The following is an 18523-nucleotide window of genomic DNA, read 5'->3' as shown; positions in this document are numbered from 1 at the left end:
TGATTATATCGACCCCAGTGCGTTACTGGTACTTAATTAATCAACCCCGAAAGGACGAAAGGCAAAATTGACCTCGGCGGAATTTGAACTCAGAACGCAACGGTAGACGAAATACCTATTTCTTTACTACCCACAAGGGGCTAAACACAGAGAGGACATACAAACGGATTAAGTTGATTATATCGTCCCGAGTGCGTTACTGGTACTTATTTAATCGACCCCGAAAGGATGAAAAGCAAAGTCGACCTCGGCGGAATTTGAACTCAGAATGTAACTGTAGACGAAATACCGCTAAGCATTTCGCCCGGTGTGCTAACATTTCTGCCAGCTCGCCGCCTTGCTGGATTTAAAATTTCTAATATCTTAGCCATACAGACAAGGATAAAAAGTAAAGTTGACTTTTTTCACCCTTCTTTTTTCCTATTTCTCATTTAGACTTTTTGGAAACATTAAACTTTGTTGCTCATTGTGATTCGCAGGTCTATCTGTGAATTCTGGCAAGTCCTACATTCTGTATTGATTGATAAAAGAGAAATGAATGTGGGATTTCAACTCTGAAGGTCGAAAAAACTGCAGTTTTTCTGATGCTTTAATGATTCTACCAATTCTAATACAAATAAGTTATCCTTCACTTCACTGACTGGATCTCTCTTGAACACAGTTCTTGCTTGTTCTCTTCAATTTGAGAAGGTGATGAGCATGAACCTTCCTCATTACACTAACAATTTAAAAAATAATTGTCTAATTAATACACATGAGTTTGAAGTGAGCAGCAAAATGTGTGGTAGTCTGAGGTGGGATGAGAATAGATGATCTGAGCGTAGAATTAATAATTTTTTTCTTTTTTTTTTTAATTCAGCTAAGTGATATTTGAAACCTTACTTATCTTTATTAATAGTTAAGTTAGCGTTAGCATATTCAATGTAGTAAGCATCAAAAATTCAAATTATGTGGTGAGGAAAAGATGACTTATAATGCCTTAGCAGGTATGGGAGACAATTCTGGATATATTGCAATATTATTAGCCCCCACCAAAGCAGACTTATTAAACATTTCTCAAATAGAAAAAATATCATGTCCATGACCCTGTATTAATAAAATTTGGGAGCCTCTACTCTTTATTAATGAGTAAATGAAATAGTTTGTATCCATAAAATTCTTTGTTTGGTGTAGAGTTGGATAGACTTAAAAAGTTTAAAATCATTTTTATTTTATAGAACAGTAATTTGTCCCAGGACTTCCCAATATTTGATCAAGTCGAAGATGAAAGAATCAGTCTACAGTTCTTCAATATCACATAGTAGTAAGCTTGAAAATCAGCATGTTAAAAGAAAAAAAAAATCAGAATATGCCTTTTCTCTAACTCTTTCTCACAATTCGTGGATGTGTGGTAAGTAGCTTGCTAACCAACCACATGGTTCTGGGTTCAGTCCCACTGCGTGGCATCTTGGGCAAGTGTCTTCTGCTATAGCCCCGGGCCGACCAATGCCTTGTGAGTGGATTTGGTAGACGGAAACTGAAAGAGGCCTGTCGTATATATGTATATATATATATATATATGTGTGTGTGTGTATGTGTTTGTGTGTCTGTGTTTGTTCCCCCAACATCCCTTGACAACCGATGCTGGTGTGTTAATGTCCCCGTCACCTAGCGGTTCGGCAAAAGAGACCGATAGAATAAGTACTGGGCTTACAAAAGAATAAGTCCCGGGGTCGAGTTGCTCGATTAAAGGCGGTGCTCCAGCATGGCCGCAGTCAAATGACTGAAACAAGTAAAAGAGTATCAAAAGCCTATCCACATTTGCAAGTCTTCACACCTGTTGCTTTGATCTTTACCATGGTATTTAACAACCTTCCTAACTTCCTTTTTTTTACTTTTTCCTACAGTATTTTGGGAAAGTGTCTTTCACCTTAGTCTTATAAACTGAATGGAAGCCTATAGGAAGAACCATTCCTGCTCTTGAATGGTTGACTGAACTGTTGTAACCATTCAGAACAGATCTCCAGCCCAAGGATAACTTTCTTCCTTCCTGCATCAAGCCTGAAAAGGTTACGGGTAATGCCTTTCCATCTCAGTAAAAGAATAAATCTCTATACATAAAGTTGAAGTTGTGTGTAACAGGTTTGGTAGCCTTCAACTAACACTATCTCCTCCAAGACCCTGCAGCGCAAGTTGACCAAAATTGAAAGTATGATAGAAGATGGCTTGCTCTTCATTCCATGAGAAGATAACATTTGAATCGGACCATGTTAAGACCAAAAATTATTTACATCAAAAAGGTGCTTTTTTTCTATGAAAATCCCTATTTTTTACGATTTTTTGACTGCTGTGTTGCCATTTTTCGGTGTATTTCAACCAGAAAAATGTTAACTTAAAGAGAATAACAAGCTACATAATGCAAAATTTTTACTTTTCAAAAATTCTAATTCTAAAAGGTCAAAACAAACCCGAGCAAAAATAAAAATAGAATCCACTAAGAAAAGATAATGTTAAATTGTGTCTATGAGTCAAGTTTTCTCTTGCATAGGATTGTTGTTCTAAAGGTGTTCAGTAAATAGGTAGAAATAATTCACTTTAGAAAAGTTGTTTAGTTTCAGGCCAGGCCTAATCTAGCTTATAATCAATGATGTTCCACCTAAAATCATGCAGTCATTGTGGTGGGGAGTTTTGGGAAAGCTGTCCCTCATGAGAAAGAAAAAGAGTACAGAAGTGTGTGTGTGTGTGGTGAGGGGGAGGAATTTTTAAAAAACCCATGCCAGCATGGAAAATGATGATGAATCGTAATTTCTATTGTTTGATGTGTGTGTGTATATATATATATGTGTGACCTCATGAGCACCGCCAGCAATTTTTTTCCTCTGTCTTCCCTTCTCTGGATCTTTCCTTCTCCTTTGTTTCCGACAAAGAGCTCCACTCGAAACGTTAAACCCTCCTTCTTCCCTGAGCATCCAATAATACTTTATTTGTTCCACGTCTTCGCGTTGCTATGTATTTTTGTGTTTTCTTGTTTGGATTAACTATATATATATATAGGGTGCAATGGGTAAATTGTCGCCGTTTTATATTTTTAATTTTGTGAATGAGCATTGTTTGTTTTTGATTTTGTTAAATACTCAGTATAGTAGGGTCAGTTGGGCACCATCTGTGAGAAAAACAGCCCCATGACACAATTCACTCTGCCAGAAATTTGGAAATTACATGCTGTACTGCTTGGCATTCATGCCAGAATTTCCAATATGAACATTTCAGAGTGTTTAGGTGTCGGTTTTGAGCGTGGTCATTGCCAGTGTCACCTGTCTGGCTCCTGTGCTGGTGGCATGTAAAATGCATCATTTGTGCATGGTTGATGCCAGTACCTATTTCTTTACTACCCACAACGGGCTAAACGCAGAAGGGGCAAACAAGGACAGACAAACGGATTAAGTCGATTATATCGACCCCAGTGCATAACTAGTACTTAATTTATCGACCCTGAAAGGATGAAAGGCAAAGTCGACCTCGGCGGAATTTGAACTCAGAACGTAGCGTCAGACGAAATACCGCCAAGTATTTCACCCGGCAAGCTAACGTTTCTGCCAGTACCGTCTGACTGGCTCCTGTGCTGGTGGCACATAAAAGCACCATTTGAGCGTGGTCAATGCCAGTACCGCCTGACTAGCCCCCATGCTGGTGGCATGTAAAAAGCACCCACTACACTCTCAGAGTAGTTGGCATTAGGAAGGACATCCAGCTGTAGAAACCTTACTAGATAAGATTGGAGCCTGGTGAAGCCTCCTGGCTTGCCAGTCCTCAGTCAAACTATCCTACTTGGACGTTAAACGCTGATGATGATGATGTATATATCTAAGGAAGGAATTACAACCGTGTTTGGTGGTCTGCTACCACAACAGCTCCTTTATAGGATCCAGTTAGCTCAAGACATCATCAAGAGGAACCACGCCCGGTTTCGTATATATATATATATATATATATATATATATATATATGCACAGACGTGACTGTGTAGTACAAAATTTGCCCCCCAACCACATAGTTCCAGGTTCAATCCCTCTGTGTGACACCTTGGGCAAGTGTCTTCCACAAAGCCCCTGGACCGACCAAAACCTTGTGAGTGGATTTATGCCAAAAGAGTAGAGTAGCATTCCCTTTACGCCTCTCTCTCTCTCATATCTATCTACATACATACAGACACGCACGCTCACACACACACACACAATCACACATAATACTTCGCGTGTGTGTGTGTATTCTCACCGCCGCTTGACAACCGGTGTTGGTTTGTTTACGTCCCCCAAAACCAGCGGTTCGGCGAAACTGACTGATAGAATAAGTATCAAGCTTTAAAAAAAGTATTGGGTTCGATTGAAAATTCTTTAAGGTGGTGTCCCAGTAGGACTGAAATCTGACTGAAACAAGATATACACACACAGGGTGTCCAAAAGTCTCTCTGCAGTAAGTATCTCGGATGATTCTTGTAAACTGATCCTTTACTTGCTCTCCAGACGAAAATGTCTGGCGGTGTTAAATCAGGTGATCTTGGTGCCCAAAATCCCTTCGAAATAATCCGTTCACCGAAAAACTCTTAATTCACTGCGGAGAGACTTTTTGAACATCCTGTATGTATGTATGTATGTGTGTGAGCGTCTGTTTGTATGTATGTAGATAGATAGATATATTTCTTTACTACCCACAAGGGGCCAAACAAGGACAGACAAACGGATTAAGTCGATTATAACGACCTAGTGCTTAACTGGTACTTATTTAATCGACCCCGAAAGGATGAAAGGCAAAGTCGACCTCGGCGGAATTTGAACTCAGAACATAACGGCAGACGAAATACGGCCACGTATTTCGCCCGGCTTGCTAACGTTTCTGCCAGCTCACCGCCTAGATAGGTATGAGAGAGAGAGAGAGAGAGGTGTAAATGGAATGCTGCTACTCTTTTGGCATAAAGTATGGAACTTCGAGGGATAATTATTCCAAAACTTTGCTGCCTTGTGTATCGAGAATGATACTATTCAGTAGGTGGAGGCGCAATGGCCCAGTGGTTAGGGCAGCGGACTCGCGGTCATAGGATTGCGGTTTCGAGTCCCAGACCGGGCGTTGTGAGTGTTTATTGAGCGAAAACATCAAAAAAAGTTCCACGGGGCTCCGGTGAACCCTGCTGTACTCTTTCACCACAACTTTCTCTCACTCTTACTTCCTGTTTCTGTTGTACCTGTATTTCAAGGGGCCGGCCTTGTCACCCTCTGTGTCACGCTGAATCTCCCCGAGAACTACGTTAAGGGTACACGTGTCTGTGGAGTGCTCAGCCACTTACACGTTAATTTCACGAGCAGGCTGTTCCGTTGATTCGGATCAACCGGAACCCTCGTCGTCGTAACCGACGGAGTGCTTTCTTACTATTCAGTAGGTTATTATTTTTCCAAGATGACCAAATATCATTGAATGGAGATTTAGCAAAATCAGCTCCTCTTCTCCATCATTACGAGATACAAGATCTCCACCTACGGCAAGGCCGGTAATTCTTGCTAAACTCTAGTTTAGTGCACATGCGCATTGGGTAATATTGAGGCACGTGTAATAATAAGATGGCTGAAATGGATGAATCCGTCGAGAGAAAAGAAGACAGTGATTCCGAAATGGATGAGATGGAGACAGAAGATCATAATGCCGAAGATGCGGAAGAGGAAGAATTAGAATTTGATGACAGTGCTTACGTCATGTATCATCAAGCAAACTTGGGTATATTATTTATTTGACTTTAGCCATTTCCTTCTTTATTTTTTCATAAATGTTTCTTACGATTGCAATAACAACATTTTATGTAATTATTAATTGATCGTATGTAATTTAAAATCTGTCTCCTTTATATGTACCTAAATCGAAGGCTTTAGGCACATGTAAGTGCCAAATGTCGACGAAGATCGCCCTGAGTTTGAACCCAGAAACAAACTTATAATCCTGGCGTTTCCCTAACTTCAGCCACCAGTAAACTTTCGTTTAAATAATAATAATAATAATAATAAAAAAACATTGTGTACAGTGCTCAGGTGCACTACAACTCATCTAAAGTTGGTTTAATACATTTATAGTGCTGGTTTAATACATTTCTTGTGCAGATCTAGTTAGATTTTGTCTGTCACATCTGTTCTTAAAACTTCGATTATGTTCTTAATCGAAGTATTACTTTCCGTGTTTACTGAAAGTCTATCATTATCCTTGTTCGTTGCTTTTTTGTTTTTGTTTAGGCTCACCGTGTCTCAGTTTTGATGTCCTGTTGGATGGTCTTGGTGACAATAGAGAAGAATTTCCTCTTACCCTAAGTCTTGTGGCTGGAAGTCAGTCCCCAAAGGACCACAACGACATTATTACTGTGATGAAAATGAGCAATTTGCAGCGTATTAAGCATAAAACAGCCGATGAAAGTGATTCGGACTCTTCAGAGAGCGAAGATGAAGATGATAAACCTGATCTAGAAACTACCACTCTCAATCATCCGGGATGTGTTAATCGAATTAGGGTAAGTATGATTTCTTATATTTTAATTTTATAAATAATGTTTGGGGTTAACAAAAATGTTATATAGAAATAATACATTTCTAAATCTCTCAGTAGCAGCACAATAAAGTGATGGCATGTTGTCAACTCAATGTAAGTCCCAAGAAAGGGAAGAATGCTATTTAGCCCAACGAAACACCGTTTCCTAGGGCTAAATAGCAGTAGCATTCTTCCCTTTCATGGGACTGTCACATTAAGTTGACAACATACCATCACTTTAAAAATTTTATATGTTTAATACATTAATCCCCCGTGCCGGTGGCACATAAAAAGCACCATCTGACCGTGGCCGTTTGCCAGACTCGTCTGGCACGTAAAAAGCACCCACTACACTCACGGAGTGGTTGGCATTAGGAAGGGCATCCAGTCGTAGAAACATTGCCAGATCAGACTGGGCCTGGTGCAGCCTTCTGGCTTCCCAGACCCCAGTTGAACTGTCCAACCCATGCTAGCATGGAAAGCAGATGCTAAACGATGATGATGATGTCTCTTTCTAGTCTAAGAGAGTCTTACATTTTCTGTTTTAATGTATACTATTGCAGCTGTTGCCTCTAGTTCATGAAAGTACTCTTGTAGTCTGATGGTACGTGTAGGGGATACGACAGATTCATGGGAGTGAAGGTGAAAAAAAGGACTAAAACTAACACCTAGAAGAAGGATTGTTTATACTTTCTGTCTGTTGTTATGGAAAACAAATAGGATTGAAGACAAGTTTAATAATTATTGTTTCATCTGTTGGAGATGCAAGTGTGATATCTTTTGTGGCTGGATGCCCTTCCTAACACCAATCATTTTCTAGAGTTTACTGGGTGGTTTTCTTTTTGTGACTCCAGGATTTGTTAAGCCCTCTCAAGTGAATGGGATTGTAGTAGAGGTGTAAGTGGTTTTATGTTAGGTGTTTTGCTATAAAAAAGATACATGGCTACTCTGCATCATATAGGAGTGGGTGAAAGTAGCTGGAAAGATAAAAATGTTAGTGACAAGGTGTCAGAACATACTCTTGAGACGAGTATAAGAGAGGATATGAGCTGAGGATTTGGACGAATAAGTTCACAGGAGTGTGAGATGAGATTGACAAGTGGGTAGAGACAGTAGAGGGGTAAATGTTCATGTAGTGAATGATATGTGGTCAGTGGTAAATATCAGTATTGGGTAGATGGTAAAATAAATAGTAAGGAGTGTGTGAGAAGCGCAGGAATGGTGGAGAGCAGCAGTATAATAAACTTGTAGATAGATCAGAAAATAGGGAGACGATGTGCAAGGTAAAAGAGTCAGAGTAGAGAGAGAGAGAGACGTACAGGAACAGAGATGGAAATTAGAGATATGTAGTAGTGACTGTAGTGAAGGTGGAGATACAAAAGGGTGTTAAAGATGAGGTATGGCAGTCCTAAGATGTAACTCAGAGGAGAAGAGATACCTGGTGACACAGGAAAAAGAAATTAGTAGAAAATAAAGTAGGAAGGAATGGTATTAAAAGAATTAGAAGCAGAGAGGTGAGTTAATTACTAACATAAAGGAGAAGTATTTGCAGATTCTGTTGTCATATGACTACAGCAGCTGAATAGTACTATTGTTAGGAGAGTGATGGAGGACTGGATGTTAGAAAGATGAGAAGTGGGGAAAGCATGACTGAAAAAGATTGGGTGCAGAGGCAGGGGCCAACGAATGTATAAACATAAGCCTAATTGCTTCAGGATGTGATTTGGATCTTTTCTGTTTGATAGACGGAATTTTCTAGTTAACTAAAAAATTTGAAACTTCGTATACTGGTAGAATGTGTCAAAAGAAAACATTATTGTTAAACAAAATTGAAAACAAAATTGTAATTCGTAACTTAAACGTAGTTTAATTTTACGAATTTTAACCAATGAAATCGCAGCATTCGAGCTCAAATTATTTACTGCGTCTAAAAACTCACACGCACACGTCTTATTCATCCTGTGACAGACAGACCTTATCAAACACATTGAAATGCCAGTTGTGTTGGTCTTTTGTCATCTTCACCATATGATCAGCCTTCATTACTTTGTCATATACCTTTCTGGGTCATTGTCAGTCATCATCAAGGTGATCTGCAAAATGGTCTCATAGAATTGATCCTTCTGAGTGCATCTGAGATATTATGTTGGTTTGAATATGTAATGCGAACAATTGACATAACTAGGTGATAGTGCCGTGAATTGCTCGTGCAAAAAATTCCATATTGGCGGCAGGTTACAGAATTGTTTAGATGTGGCCGATGCCAGCGCCGCCTCGACTGGCTTCCATGTCAGTGGCACGTAAAAAGCACTATCTGAATCGTGGCCGAAGCCAGTGCCGCCTCGACTGGCTTCCGTGCCGGTGGCACGTAAAATGCACCAATCCAACCGTGGCCGATGCCAGCCTTGCCTGGCACCAGTGCGGGTGGCACGTAAAAAGCACCCACTGCATTCACGGAGTGGTTGGCGTTAGGAAGGGCATCCAGCTGTAGAAACATTGCCAGATAAGACCGGAGCCTGGGGCAGCCTTCTGGCTTCCCAGATCCCCAGTCGAACCGTCCAACCCATGCTAGCATGGAGAACGGACGTTAAACAATGATGATGATGATGATACTAGGGGTTAGAGACGAGCTTATATGATTAAAATTTGCAAAGATATATTACTGACCTATCCATTTCATTTTAGCATTTTTAAGTGATTATGACGATGATGATGATGATGATGTTGATTCGGTCAGTACATGAACTTTCTATTATATAATAGAGTATTTGTTTCCTTTCAGGCAACAGAGATAAACAACAAGAAGTATGCTGCCACTTGGTCAATGAATGGAAAAGTATATATATGGGATTTATCTAAACCATATGAAGCCATCAATGATACAGAGAAATTGAGCTACTATATCCGGAATTGTTTATCTCCAGATCCAATTTTCAATTTTTCTGGTCACCGTGGAGAAGGATATGCTTTAGATTGGTCTAGAATCACTCCTGGTAAATTCCTAGTTGTTATCTTTTAAAATGCTGCCACTATACCAGTTAGTGCTTGTGCACCTCTCTCTCTCTCTCTTTTACTCTTACTCTTTTACTTGTTTCAGTCATTTGACTGCGGCCATGCTGGAGCACTGCCTTTAGTCAAGCAAATCAACCCCAGGACTTATTTTTTGTAAGCCCAGTACTTATTCTATCGGTCTCTTTTGCCGAACCGCTAAGTGACAGGGACGTAAACACACCAGCATCGGTTGTCAAGCAATGCTAGAGGGACAAACACAGACACACATACATATATACATATATACGACAGGCTTCTTTCAGTTTCCGTCTACCAAATCCACTCACAAGGCATTGGTCGGCCCGGGGCTATAGCAGAAGACACTTGCCCAAGATGCCATGCAGTGGGACTGAACCCGGAACCATGTGGTTTGTAAGCAAGCTACTTACCACACAGCCACTCATGCGCCTTTAGAATTTAAACAGAAAAGTTGCTTCAGCTTAGAGCCCTTTATACATCTAACTTTTATATGAAATAGAACTATCATTATTGCTATATAATATAATAAGATTATAAAGTATGCATCTGTCTCAAACAAATATATGAATGCCTATCTGAGTTTTGTCTTCTTGGGCTCACCTTCAAGACAGACTAGACAGAACTGATAATATGATCAAATAAAAGTGTTCAAATATAAGTAAGAAATTCAGAGATAGATAATGCTGAATTATGTTCATGATAGGAAATTGTACCCACCTTCATAAAAGTATATTTTATTGGTTTATGTATTTTGTTACCAGTCTTTAATCTTTTACTTGTTTCAGTTATTAGATTGTGGCCAAGCTTGGGCACCACCTTGGAGAATTTTTAGCCGAATTAATCAACCCTAGTACTTATTTTTTGTTAAGTTTCGTACTTGTTCTATTGGTCACTTTTGCTGAGCTGCTAAGTTACAGGAAAATAAATCCACCAACACTGGTTGTCAAGTGGTGGAGGGTGGGGAAACAAATGCAGGTACAAAAATATATGTATAAACGATGGGCTTCTTTCAGTTTCTGTCTCCAAATCCTGTCACAAGGCTTTGGTTGGCCTGAGACTATAGTAGAAGACACTCAACCAATGTATATATATATATATATTCAGTTTCCATCTACCAAATCCAGTCACAAGTCTTTGGTATGCCCAGGGTTATAAAAAACACTTGCCCAAGGTGCTATGCAGTGGGACTGAACCTGGAGCCATATGGCTGGGAAGCGAGCTTCTTACCACATAGATGTGTCTACAGTTGTTATTTATAACTTCCCACATGCAATTATAGTGTATAAAAATATTCATATTGCTTAATATTAAAATATAGTTGATTCAAGTAAAGGTAGAAATATACTTTCTGCTCCAATCTATCTCTTTAATGATCAGATCTACAATTAGAATTTATGTAGCAGCTATTATTGGTAGAGTAAGTTGTAGTTTGTCCGTCATATATTAGTAATTAGTTTGGTAATTTTCAGTTTTGTACCTTGAGACATAAACCACATTAATTACATTTATATGTTTTGTTCATTTTCAGGCCAATTAGCATCAGGTGATTGCAACAAAAATATTTACCTTTGGAAGCTAAAATCGGATTCTAGTTGGTGTGTTGAACCAGCTCCCTACTGCAGCCACTCAGACTCTGTAGAAGACATCCAGTGGTCACCCACAGAAGCCAATGTGAGTTCCTTGATTTTTTTCTTTCTCCGTTTTCCATGCTAGCATGGGTTGGACGGTTCGACCGGTGTCTGGAAAGCCAGGAGACTGCACCAGGCTCCAGTCTGATCTGGCAGTGTTTCTACAGCTGGATGCCCTTCCTAATGCCAACCACTCTGTGAGTGTAGTGGGTGCTTTTTATGTGCCACCAGCACAGGGGCCAGGGGAGGCTGGCAAACGGCCATGATCGGTCAGTACTTTTACGTGTCACCGACACAGACGCCAGTCGGGCGGCGCAGGCATCTGCCACATTCAGACGGTGCTTTTTCCGTGTCACTGGCACGGGTATCTTAACTACAATTTCCATTTGATTTTTATTTTGATGTTGATGTACTTGACTCAATAGGTCTCCTCAAGCACAGTGGGTCACTCTACAATCCAAGGTTAGCACAGCAGGCCATGAACTCACTTCATTTATCGGGTCTTCACAGTCACAGCATATCTCAGAGGTCTCGGTCTTTGTCATTTCCTCTGTGAGGCCCCACCGGCACGGGTATCACAACTACAATATCCATTCGATGAAAATATATAATCAGTACAATCCTATAGTCTCTTCATTGGATAGAAATGATCATTATTGATTTAAAGGTTGTGTCACTGGAAGAGAAAAGTTTAAATGATTGAATGTATATTTGTGTTCAGTATAACAACTGAGTGATTGAAGATTTGGATTCCTAAACGATGTGTGAAAGAACTTCACTTTTGCTAATAATTTTAGGATAAAAGCATGACTGTGTGGTTAAGTAATTCTTCACAGTCATGTGATGCCAAACTTGCTCCCTTCATACCACATCTTGGCCAACTGTATTCTACCATATCCTCAGTTTAATAGAATCTCTTGTGTGCGTGAAGATATATATGTGTGTGTGTATGTATGTCACACGTATGTACATGTGTGACTGAAAATCAATTTAGGTTTTTAATCATTTCTGCAATCTCTGGAGGAATGGGTAAACTTGACATATTTGTATGTGTATAATATAGGTTTACATACAAGTTTGTATGTAGGTGTGGCTTGTGTGGCAAGTAGTTTGCTTCCCAACCTGGTTCTGGGTTCATCCCCACTGCGTGGCAATATATGTATATATGTGTTTGTAATCTCAAATAAAGTGGGAAGGGATGGTATTAAAAGAGTTGCAGAGAAATGAGGTAATTACTAACATAAAGGAGAAGTATTTGCAGATTCTGTTGTCATATGATTACAGCAGCTGAATAGTACTATTGTTAGGAGAGTGATGGAGGACTGGATGTCAGATGAGAGGTGGGGAAAGCATGACTGAAACAGATTGGGTGCACATCATCTGCTGGCTCTGTGCTTTCAAATTCTCCTGGAATTATAACTTCCCTTGAGAAACTGTTAAGGGTTGGCATCCCCATCTAATCCTATATATATATATACATATGTATATATTCAGTTTCCATCTACCAAATCCACTCACAAGGCTTTGGTTTGCCCAGAATATAAAAATATACTTGCCCAAGGTGCCATGCAGTGGGACTGAACCCCAAACCACATGATTGGGAAGCAAGCTTCTTAACCACACAGCCATCCTACATCTATATTTACCTGGAAATCAACTGAGAAGTAGGTATAAAATAAATAAACATGTAAATAAACACTGCATGTTTGTCCTCAATACACTGCAATATATTATGTTTGTTTTTTTTCTTTTTTTCCATCTTGTTAAAGGTATTTGCTTCATGTTCTGTTGATAAAAGTATCAAAGTTTGGGATGCAAGAGCATCACCAGCCAAGGCTTGTATGCTGACATGTTCCGGTGCTCATGACTCTGACATTAATGTGATCCACTGGAATCGAAACGATCCTTTCTTAGTGTCCGGAGGGGATGATGGAGTTATAAAGATTTGGGATCTGCGCCAATTTCAAGTAAGTAAAACGGGAATTAAGTTAAATGTCTCTGAAGAATTGTAAAATAAATATTGTAAATAAGACATTATTTTCATATCATCATCATTATATTTATTAAGAGGTTTTTGTTTCTTTTTAGTTTTGTGAAGTAGTATTAATCATCCGATTCTGGATCTATTTTTCACTGAATATTCCTTCATTTATGTTTCCATCATCATCATCATCATCGTTTAACGTCCGTTCTCCATGCTAGCACGGGTTGGACGGTTCAACCGGGTTCTGGGAAGCCAGGGGGCTGCTCCAGGCTCCAGTCTGATCTGGCAGAGTTTCTACGGCTGGATGCCCTTCCTAACGCCAACCACTCCGCGAGTGTAGTGGGTGCTTTTTACGTGCCACCTGCACAGGTGCCAGGGGGGGTCCGGCATCAGCCACGATCGGTTGGAGCATTTAACGTGCCAGCGGCACGGAAGCCAGCCAAGGCGGCGCTGGCAACGTTCGGATGGTGCTTTTTATGTGCCACCGGCACAGAAGCCAGTTGGGGCGGCGCTGGCATCGGCCACGTTCGGATAGTGCTTTTTATGTGCCACCGGCACAGGCATCACAACTACTATTTCCATTGATATTTATTTCGACGTTCCTTCTGGAAATATAATACATATATTGTTGTATGTGATTTTTGTTAAAGCTCACTTAAATGTGATGACCACCCGAGGTTTATATGTGAAGTTAGAAGCTTATACAATTACTGACATAAAACAACTTTCTTCTGCATATTAAAATAATCTCTAATGAGCTAGAGTTCATCATCATCATCATCATCGTTTAACGTCTGCTTTCCATGCTAGCATGGGTTGGACGGTTCAACTGGGGTCTGGGAAGTCGGAAGGCTGCACCAGGCCCAGTCTGATCTGGCAATGTTTCTACGGCTGGATGCCCTTCCTAATGCCAATCACTCCGTGAGTTACAGACTAGAAATATTTCTTGATATTAACACGAGGCTTTGAATTTAGGAGATGGGTAGAATTGATTAAACTGGTTCTTTATTTCATTTACCCCTAAAAAATGAAAGGTAAAATTGATTGGGTTTGAATTCAAAGCATAACTAAAATAGCATAGGGAATTTTGGCTGATGTTCTAATGACACTCCTCATCCACTATTGCTACAGTCTAAGTGTTATTTCTACATATTTTTATTTTTGCAATGTTTACATATACATATTTTACATCGTCCAAACTGTTGCAGCATGGTATTACACTGTCATCTAACAATTTCTATTGTGACTCTGCTATGTGACCCATTGATATTTTCAGTAGAATTTTTAAATAAGCACTCAGCACAATTGGCCTTTGCCAACTCTCCTAGTATCTTAGCAGAAGTACCATTGCACAGATAACTCAAGAAACCATCGCATCAGATAGTTTTAGTTCTCTTTTATTTGATACTAGCAGCTAAGCCCAGTTTCACTCGGTCTGTTTGGATGATGTGGCTGTGATCGTTTTTGGTTAGGCATATGTGAATGAAAATTAAGTTCAGATTTCTACATGGTAGCTAGACCTGGTAGAAATAGCAGCCAAATCTCCCTCAAAACATCCTACTGCCTTAATCCGACAATTCTGCCTATTGTGTAGTTTGAATGAGAAACTGTAACTAAAGATTAAGGTTATTAACCCCACAAAGAGGTGAAAGAAGAGAGACAGTATAGCGAAAGGTTTGGTTGACTGTCATCCTGTACTACCTGTGTTGCTAGCAAAATGGTATATGCCGGCTGTGTGAGCAACTGGTTGTTTTAATGGCGGAACAAACAGAAATTCCATTAGAAAAGTTTTAATCGATTTTCTCGATAAGTATGGGGGCTAGGGAAAAAATACAAACCGCATTCCAATTTCATGCAAATCCACCCAGCTGTTTGGCTGTGAACCTCAAGACAAGAAAGAATACAAAGATCGCCCATGTCCAATTTATATTATAGATTAATTAAGTGGTCTTCTCCAACACAGGATTGTTTATGAAAACGAGCCCATTTTTTTGATATTTAATGAAAACACCAAGTTTTGAACCAAAGTGTTCAAGTCTGCATACTCTCTTACTCTTTACTCTTTTACTTGTTTCAGTCATTTGACTGCGGCCATGCTGGAGCACCGCCTTTAGTCGAGCAAATCGACCCCGGGACTTATTCTTTGTAAGCCCAGTACTTATTCTATCGGTCTCTTTTGCCGAACCGCTAAGTGACGGGGACGTAAGCACACCAGCATCGGTTGTCAAGCAATGCTAGGGGGACAAACACAGACACACAAACATACACACAAATACATATATATATATACATATATACGACAGTATATTAGTTTTATTTCAACTGTTTACCTCATTTATAATTTCAACCATCTCATATACTCTTTTGACTTTCATCCACTACTACTTATAAAAATACTAATTTATCATTCTCTTTACATGAACACAAATCTCTTTTTCTGTCTTCATTACTTACTTAACCTAGGAATTTTATCTCAAATGTAAATAAGTACTGGCTTACCATTTCCACCATATATCTAAAAGATATTCAAACCCAGATGGGATTTGTTCTGTTTCAGAGAATTACATCCAAAGAATAGAAGTAAAATATATAATTTCTAAATTGGTTATTACTTTAATTGATATAAATTCTTTTTATCGAAGGAAGATTATCCAATCATGGATTTTCAGCTCTACATAGTCAAGTAGTGCCAAATTGATCTTGAAGAAGTCTAGTAGTACTAGATGCTATGACTGGTTGACCCATTAGCATTTAATCCAGTCATATCAGGCCAAAATATTCTACATTTTATGTTCACCCTGGTTAGATCTGGTCTCTCACACCTACCCTGCAATGTCATTGTAAAAATAAACGTGTGGTAAGTAGCTTGCTAACCAACCACATGGTTCCGGGTTCAGTCCCACTGCGTGGCATCTTGGGCAAGTGTCTTCTGCTATAGCCCCGGGCCAACCAATGCCTTGTGAGTGGATTTGGTAGACGGAAACTGAAAGAAGCCTGTCGTATATATGTATATATGTGTAAGTGTGTGTGTATGTGTTTGTGTGTCTGTGTTTGTCCCCCTAGCATTGCTTGACAACCGATGCTGGTGTGTTTATGTCCCCGTCACTTAGCGGTTCGGCAAAAGAGACCGATAGAATAAGTACTGGGCTTACAACGAATAAGTCCCGGGGTCGATTTGCTCGACTAAATGCGGTGCTCCAGCATGGCCGCAGTCAAATGACTGAAACAAGTAAAAGAAAATAAAAGTAAAATCATGTCATTGAAATTTTGAAGCTACAAGTGCATTGTTTAATTCGAAAGAATGTGAATAAGTATTACATTTGGGAGAATAATCTGAATACTAAAGGGTTAAATGGTTTTATCATAGTTTGTCCTTTTAATTTAAAAAAAAAAATTTCCTTCTGTTTCAGCATCAAAAACCAAGTGCTGTATTCAAGCACCATAGCGCACCTATCACATCAGTGGAATGGCATCCAACTGACAACAGTGTGTTTGCAGCATCTGGTGAAGACAACATGATATCTCTGTGGGATATGGCTGTTGAAAGGGACACGGAAGATGAGAGCAGTAGCAAAGACGATGAAAACATCCCAGCACAATTGCTTTTTATACACCAAGGACAAAATGAAATCAAAGAAGTGCATTGGCATTGGCAAATGCCCGGTGTGGTCATTAGTACAGCCATTGATGGCTTCAATGTATTTAGAACTATAAGTGTATAAACTTTGGATTGTAATTAAGCTGTTGAAAGATAAGAGAAGAAACCATTCTGAAATAATACTAATGTGCTTTGCTTTTTATTACATTCCCATCTGCTGGTTCTCCTTCGCACATAACATCATCATCATCATCATCATCGTTTAATGTCCGCTTTCCATGCTAGCATGGGTTGGACGGTTCAACTGGGGTCTGGGAAGCCAGAAGGCTGCACCAGGCTCCAGTCTGATCTGGCAGTGTTTTTACAGCTGGATGCCTTTCCTAACGCCAACCACTCCGTGAGTGTTGTGGGTGCTTTTTACTTGCCACCGGCACAGGTGCCAGATGAGGCTGGCAAACGGCCACGATCGGATGGTGCTTTTTACGTGCCATCGGCACGGATGACCTCTGCCAATTATTAAAAGGAACTAGAAAATTTTATTTTTATAATTTAGTGACAAATGTCAAATGTTCAACTTTTGTTCAGAAAGTGAATCTCATTGAAATCTTGTTTCAATTGATTTTCTTTTGGCTTGCAATTCTCTTTCATTTCATTCAAATTTAGCATGAGCTGCCAGTTTATTTGGTCATTTTAACAAGGTTACCATCGGTAATGTTTTTAATTTCAGCCTTGCTTGCTTCCCATATTTATTTGTAATGAGCTTTGTGACATTGCTGCTTACCCAGTTTCAATCTTATGTCTTTGAGAAACCATGTTTCATACAACCATGGTACTTCCATCATCCATTTTTGTCTTTTGCTGTGTCAATTCTTCTCTTCAAGCACCTGCAGCTGAGATGTGTTTTGATGTACCATGCTAGGAATCTGTTTCCTATTAGCTTTGGTAGGTCCCCAATTTCATGCTGTGTATCTCTGCCAATAACGTCAATGTACTTAAGTGGTCTTTGCTCACTGTTAGGGTAGGGAAATCTCCAAAATATAACACTTAATATGGCCTTGTGTTCAGCATAATAGCAAAGTTTATCCTGTATTGAGCAACAGTAGTAGAGATTGGTGAAACATGTCCATAAATCTCGTCTTTGTTCTTGTGCTCATACCATAAAATGTTTTCAGTCTTCTTTAGAAGCATAGTGTATGTACCATCAGAATAATTTTGTAGCTCCTTTTTCCTTGTCTAGGTTTTGGCTCCATAAAGAATGCTGTGTACAGATGCTCCAAAGCAAACCAACCTAAACAAATGTTACTCTCAAACAGAGGTGATCAAAACCTGAATGTCTCTGATCCTTGACAATGATGATGACTTTACTCATAACACCTAATCGACTGTGTGATGCTTAAGACTTGTTAACATTCTTTGACAATGTTGCAGTCAAAGTTGGAGTGTTTCTAAAAGCAAAGAAGACTGAATACATGGCCATCAGTGATTGTGAAAACCACTGGCTGATTTATTCTAACAAAGGCACACAATCCAAGGAGGTCAGTAACTTCAAGTACCTTTGTTCTTATGTTGCTGATAATAAGAATTATTTTCTTATATACAAAGGTGCCAACCTGGAGAGCCTACAACAAGCTTCAAAACATCTGGCAGTCAAGCATTTTGAAGTCAACAAGGCTATGTTCATTCTCTAGACATTTCATTCTTTATATCTTTTACTTTCTGTTCTTTCTTCCTCCTGTTATTTTT

The 18523-nt window shown here is 39.5% G+C and overlaps 1 protein-coding gene across 1 annotated transcript; it reads left to right on the top strand.

Annotated features, from left to right (window-relative positions):
• The first annotated feature begins 5429 nt into the window (after nucleotides 1-5429).
• On the top strand, nucleotides 5430-16962 carry LOC115210652 (glutamate-rich WD repeat-containing protein 1). The gene is made up of 6 exons (XM_029779306.2): nucleotides 5430-5745; nucleotides 6252-6523; nucleotides 9323-9533; nucleotides 11099-11241; nucleotides 12968-13165; nucleotides 16593-16962. The coding sequence occupies exons 1-6, from the start codon at nucleotides 5592-5594 to the stop codon at nucleotides 16902-16904; spliced, it is 1290 nt and encodes a 429-aa protein (XP_029635166.1). The 5' UTR covers nucleotides 5430-5591; the 3' UTR covers nucleotides 16905-16962.
• The last annotated feature ends 1561 nt before the right edge of the window (nucleotides 16963-18523 follow it).

The sequence above is a fragment of the Octopus sinensis genome, linkage group LG4 (assembly GCF_006345805.1).
Source record: "Octopus sinensis linkage group LG4, ASM634580v1, whole genome shotgun sequence".
NCBI lineage: Eukaryota > Metazoa > Mollusca > Cephalopoda > Octopoda > Octopodidae > Octopus > Octopus sinensis.
The sequence above is the reverse complement of the archived record's forward strand: the minus strand, read 5'-3'. Positions and strand labels throughout refer to the sequence as shown.

Bases quoted from the DNA above. Each gene is read 5' to 3' on its own strand.
- LOC115210652 (XM_029779306.2), top strand. From the start codon at position 5,592: ATGGCTGAAATGGATGAATCCGTCGAGAGAAAAGAAGACAGTGATTCC. The intron at 6,524-9,322 runs GTAAGTATGATT...GTTTCCTTTCAG, and splicing joins GATGTGTTAATCGAATTAGG to GCAACAGAGATAAACAACAA. The intron at 9,534-11,098 runs GTAAATTCCTAG...GTTCATTTTCAG, and splicing joins TTGGTCTAGAATCACTCCTG to GCCAATTAGCATCAGGTGAT.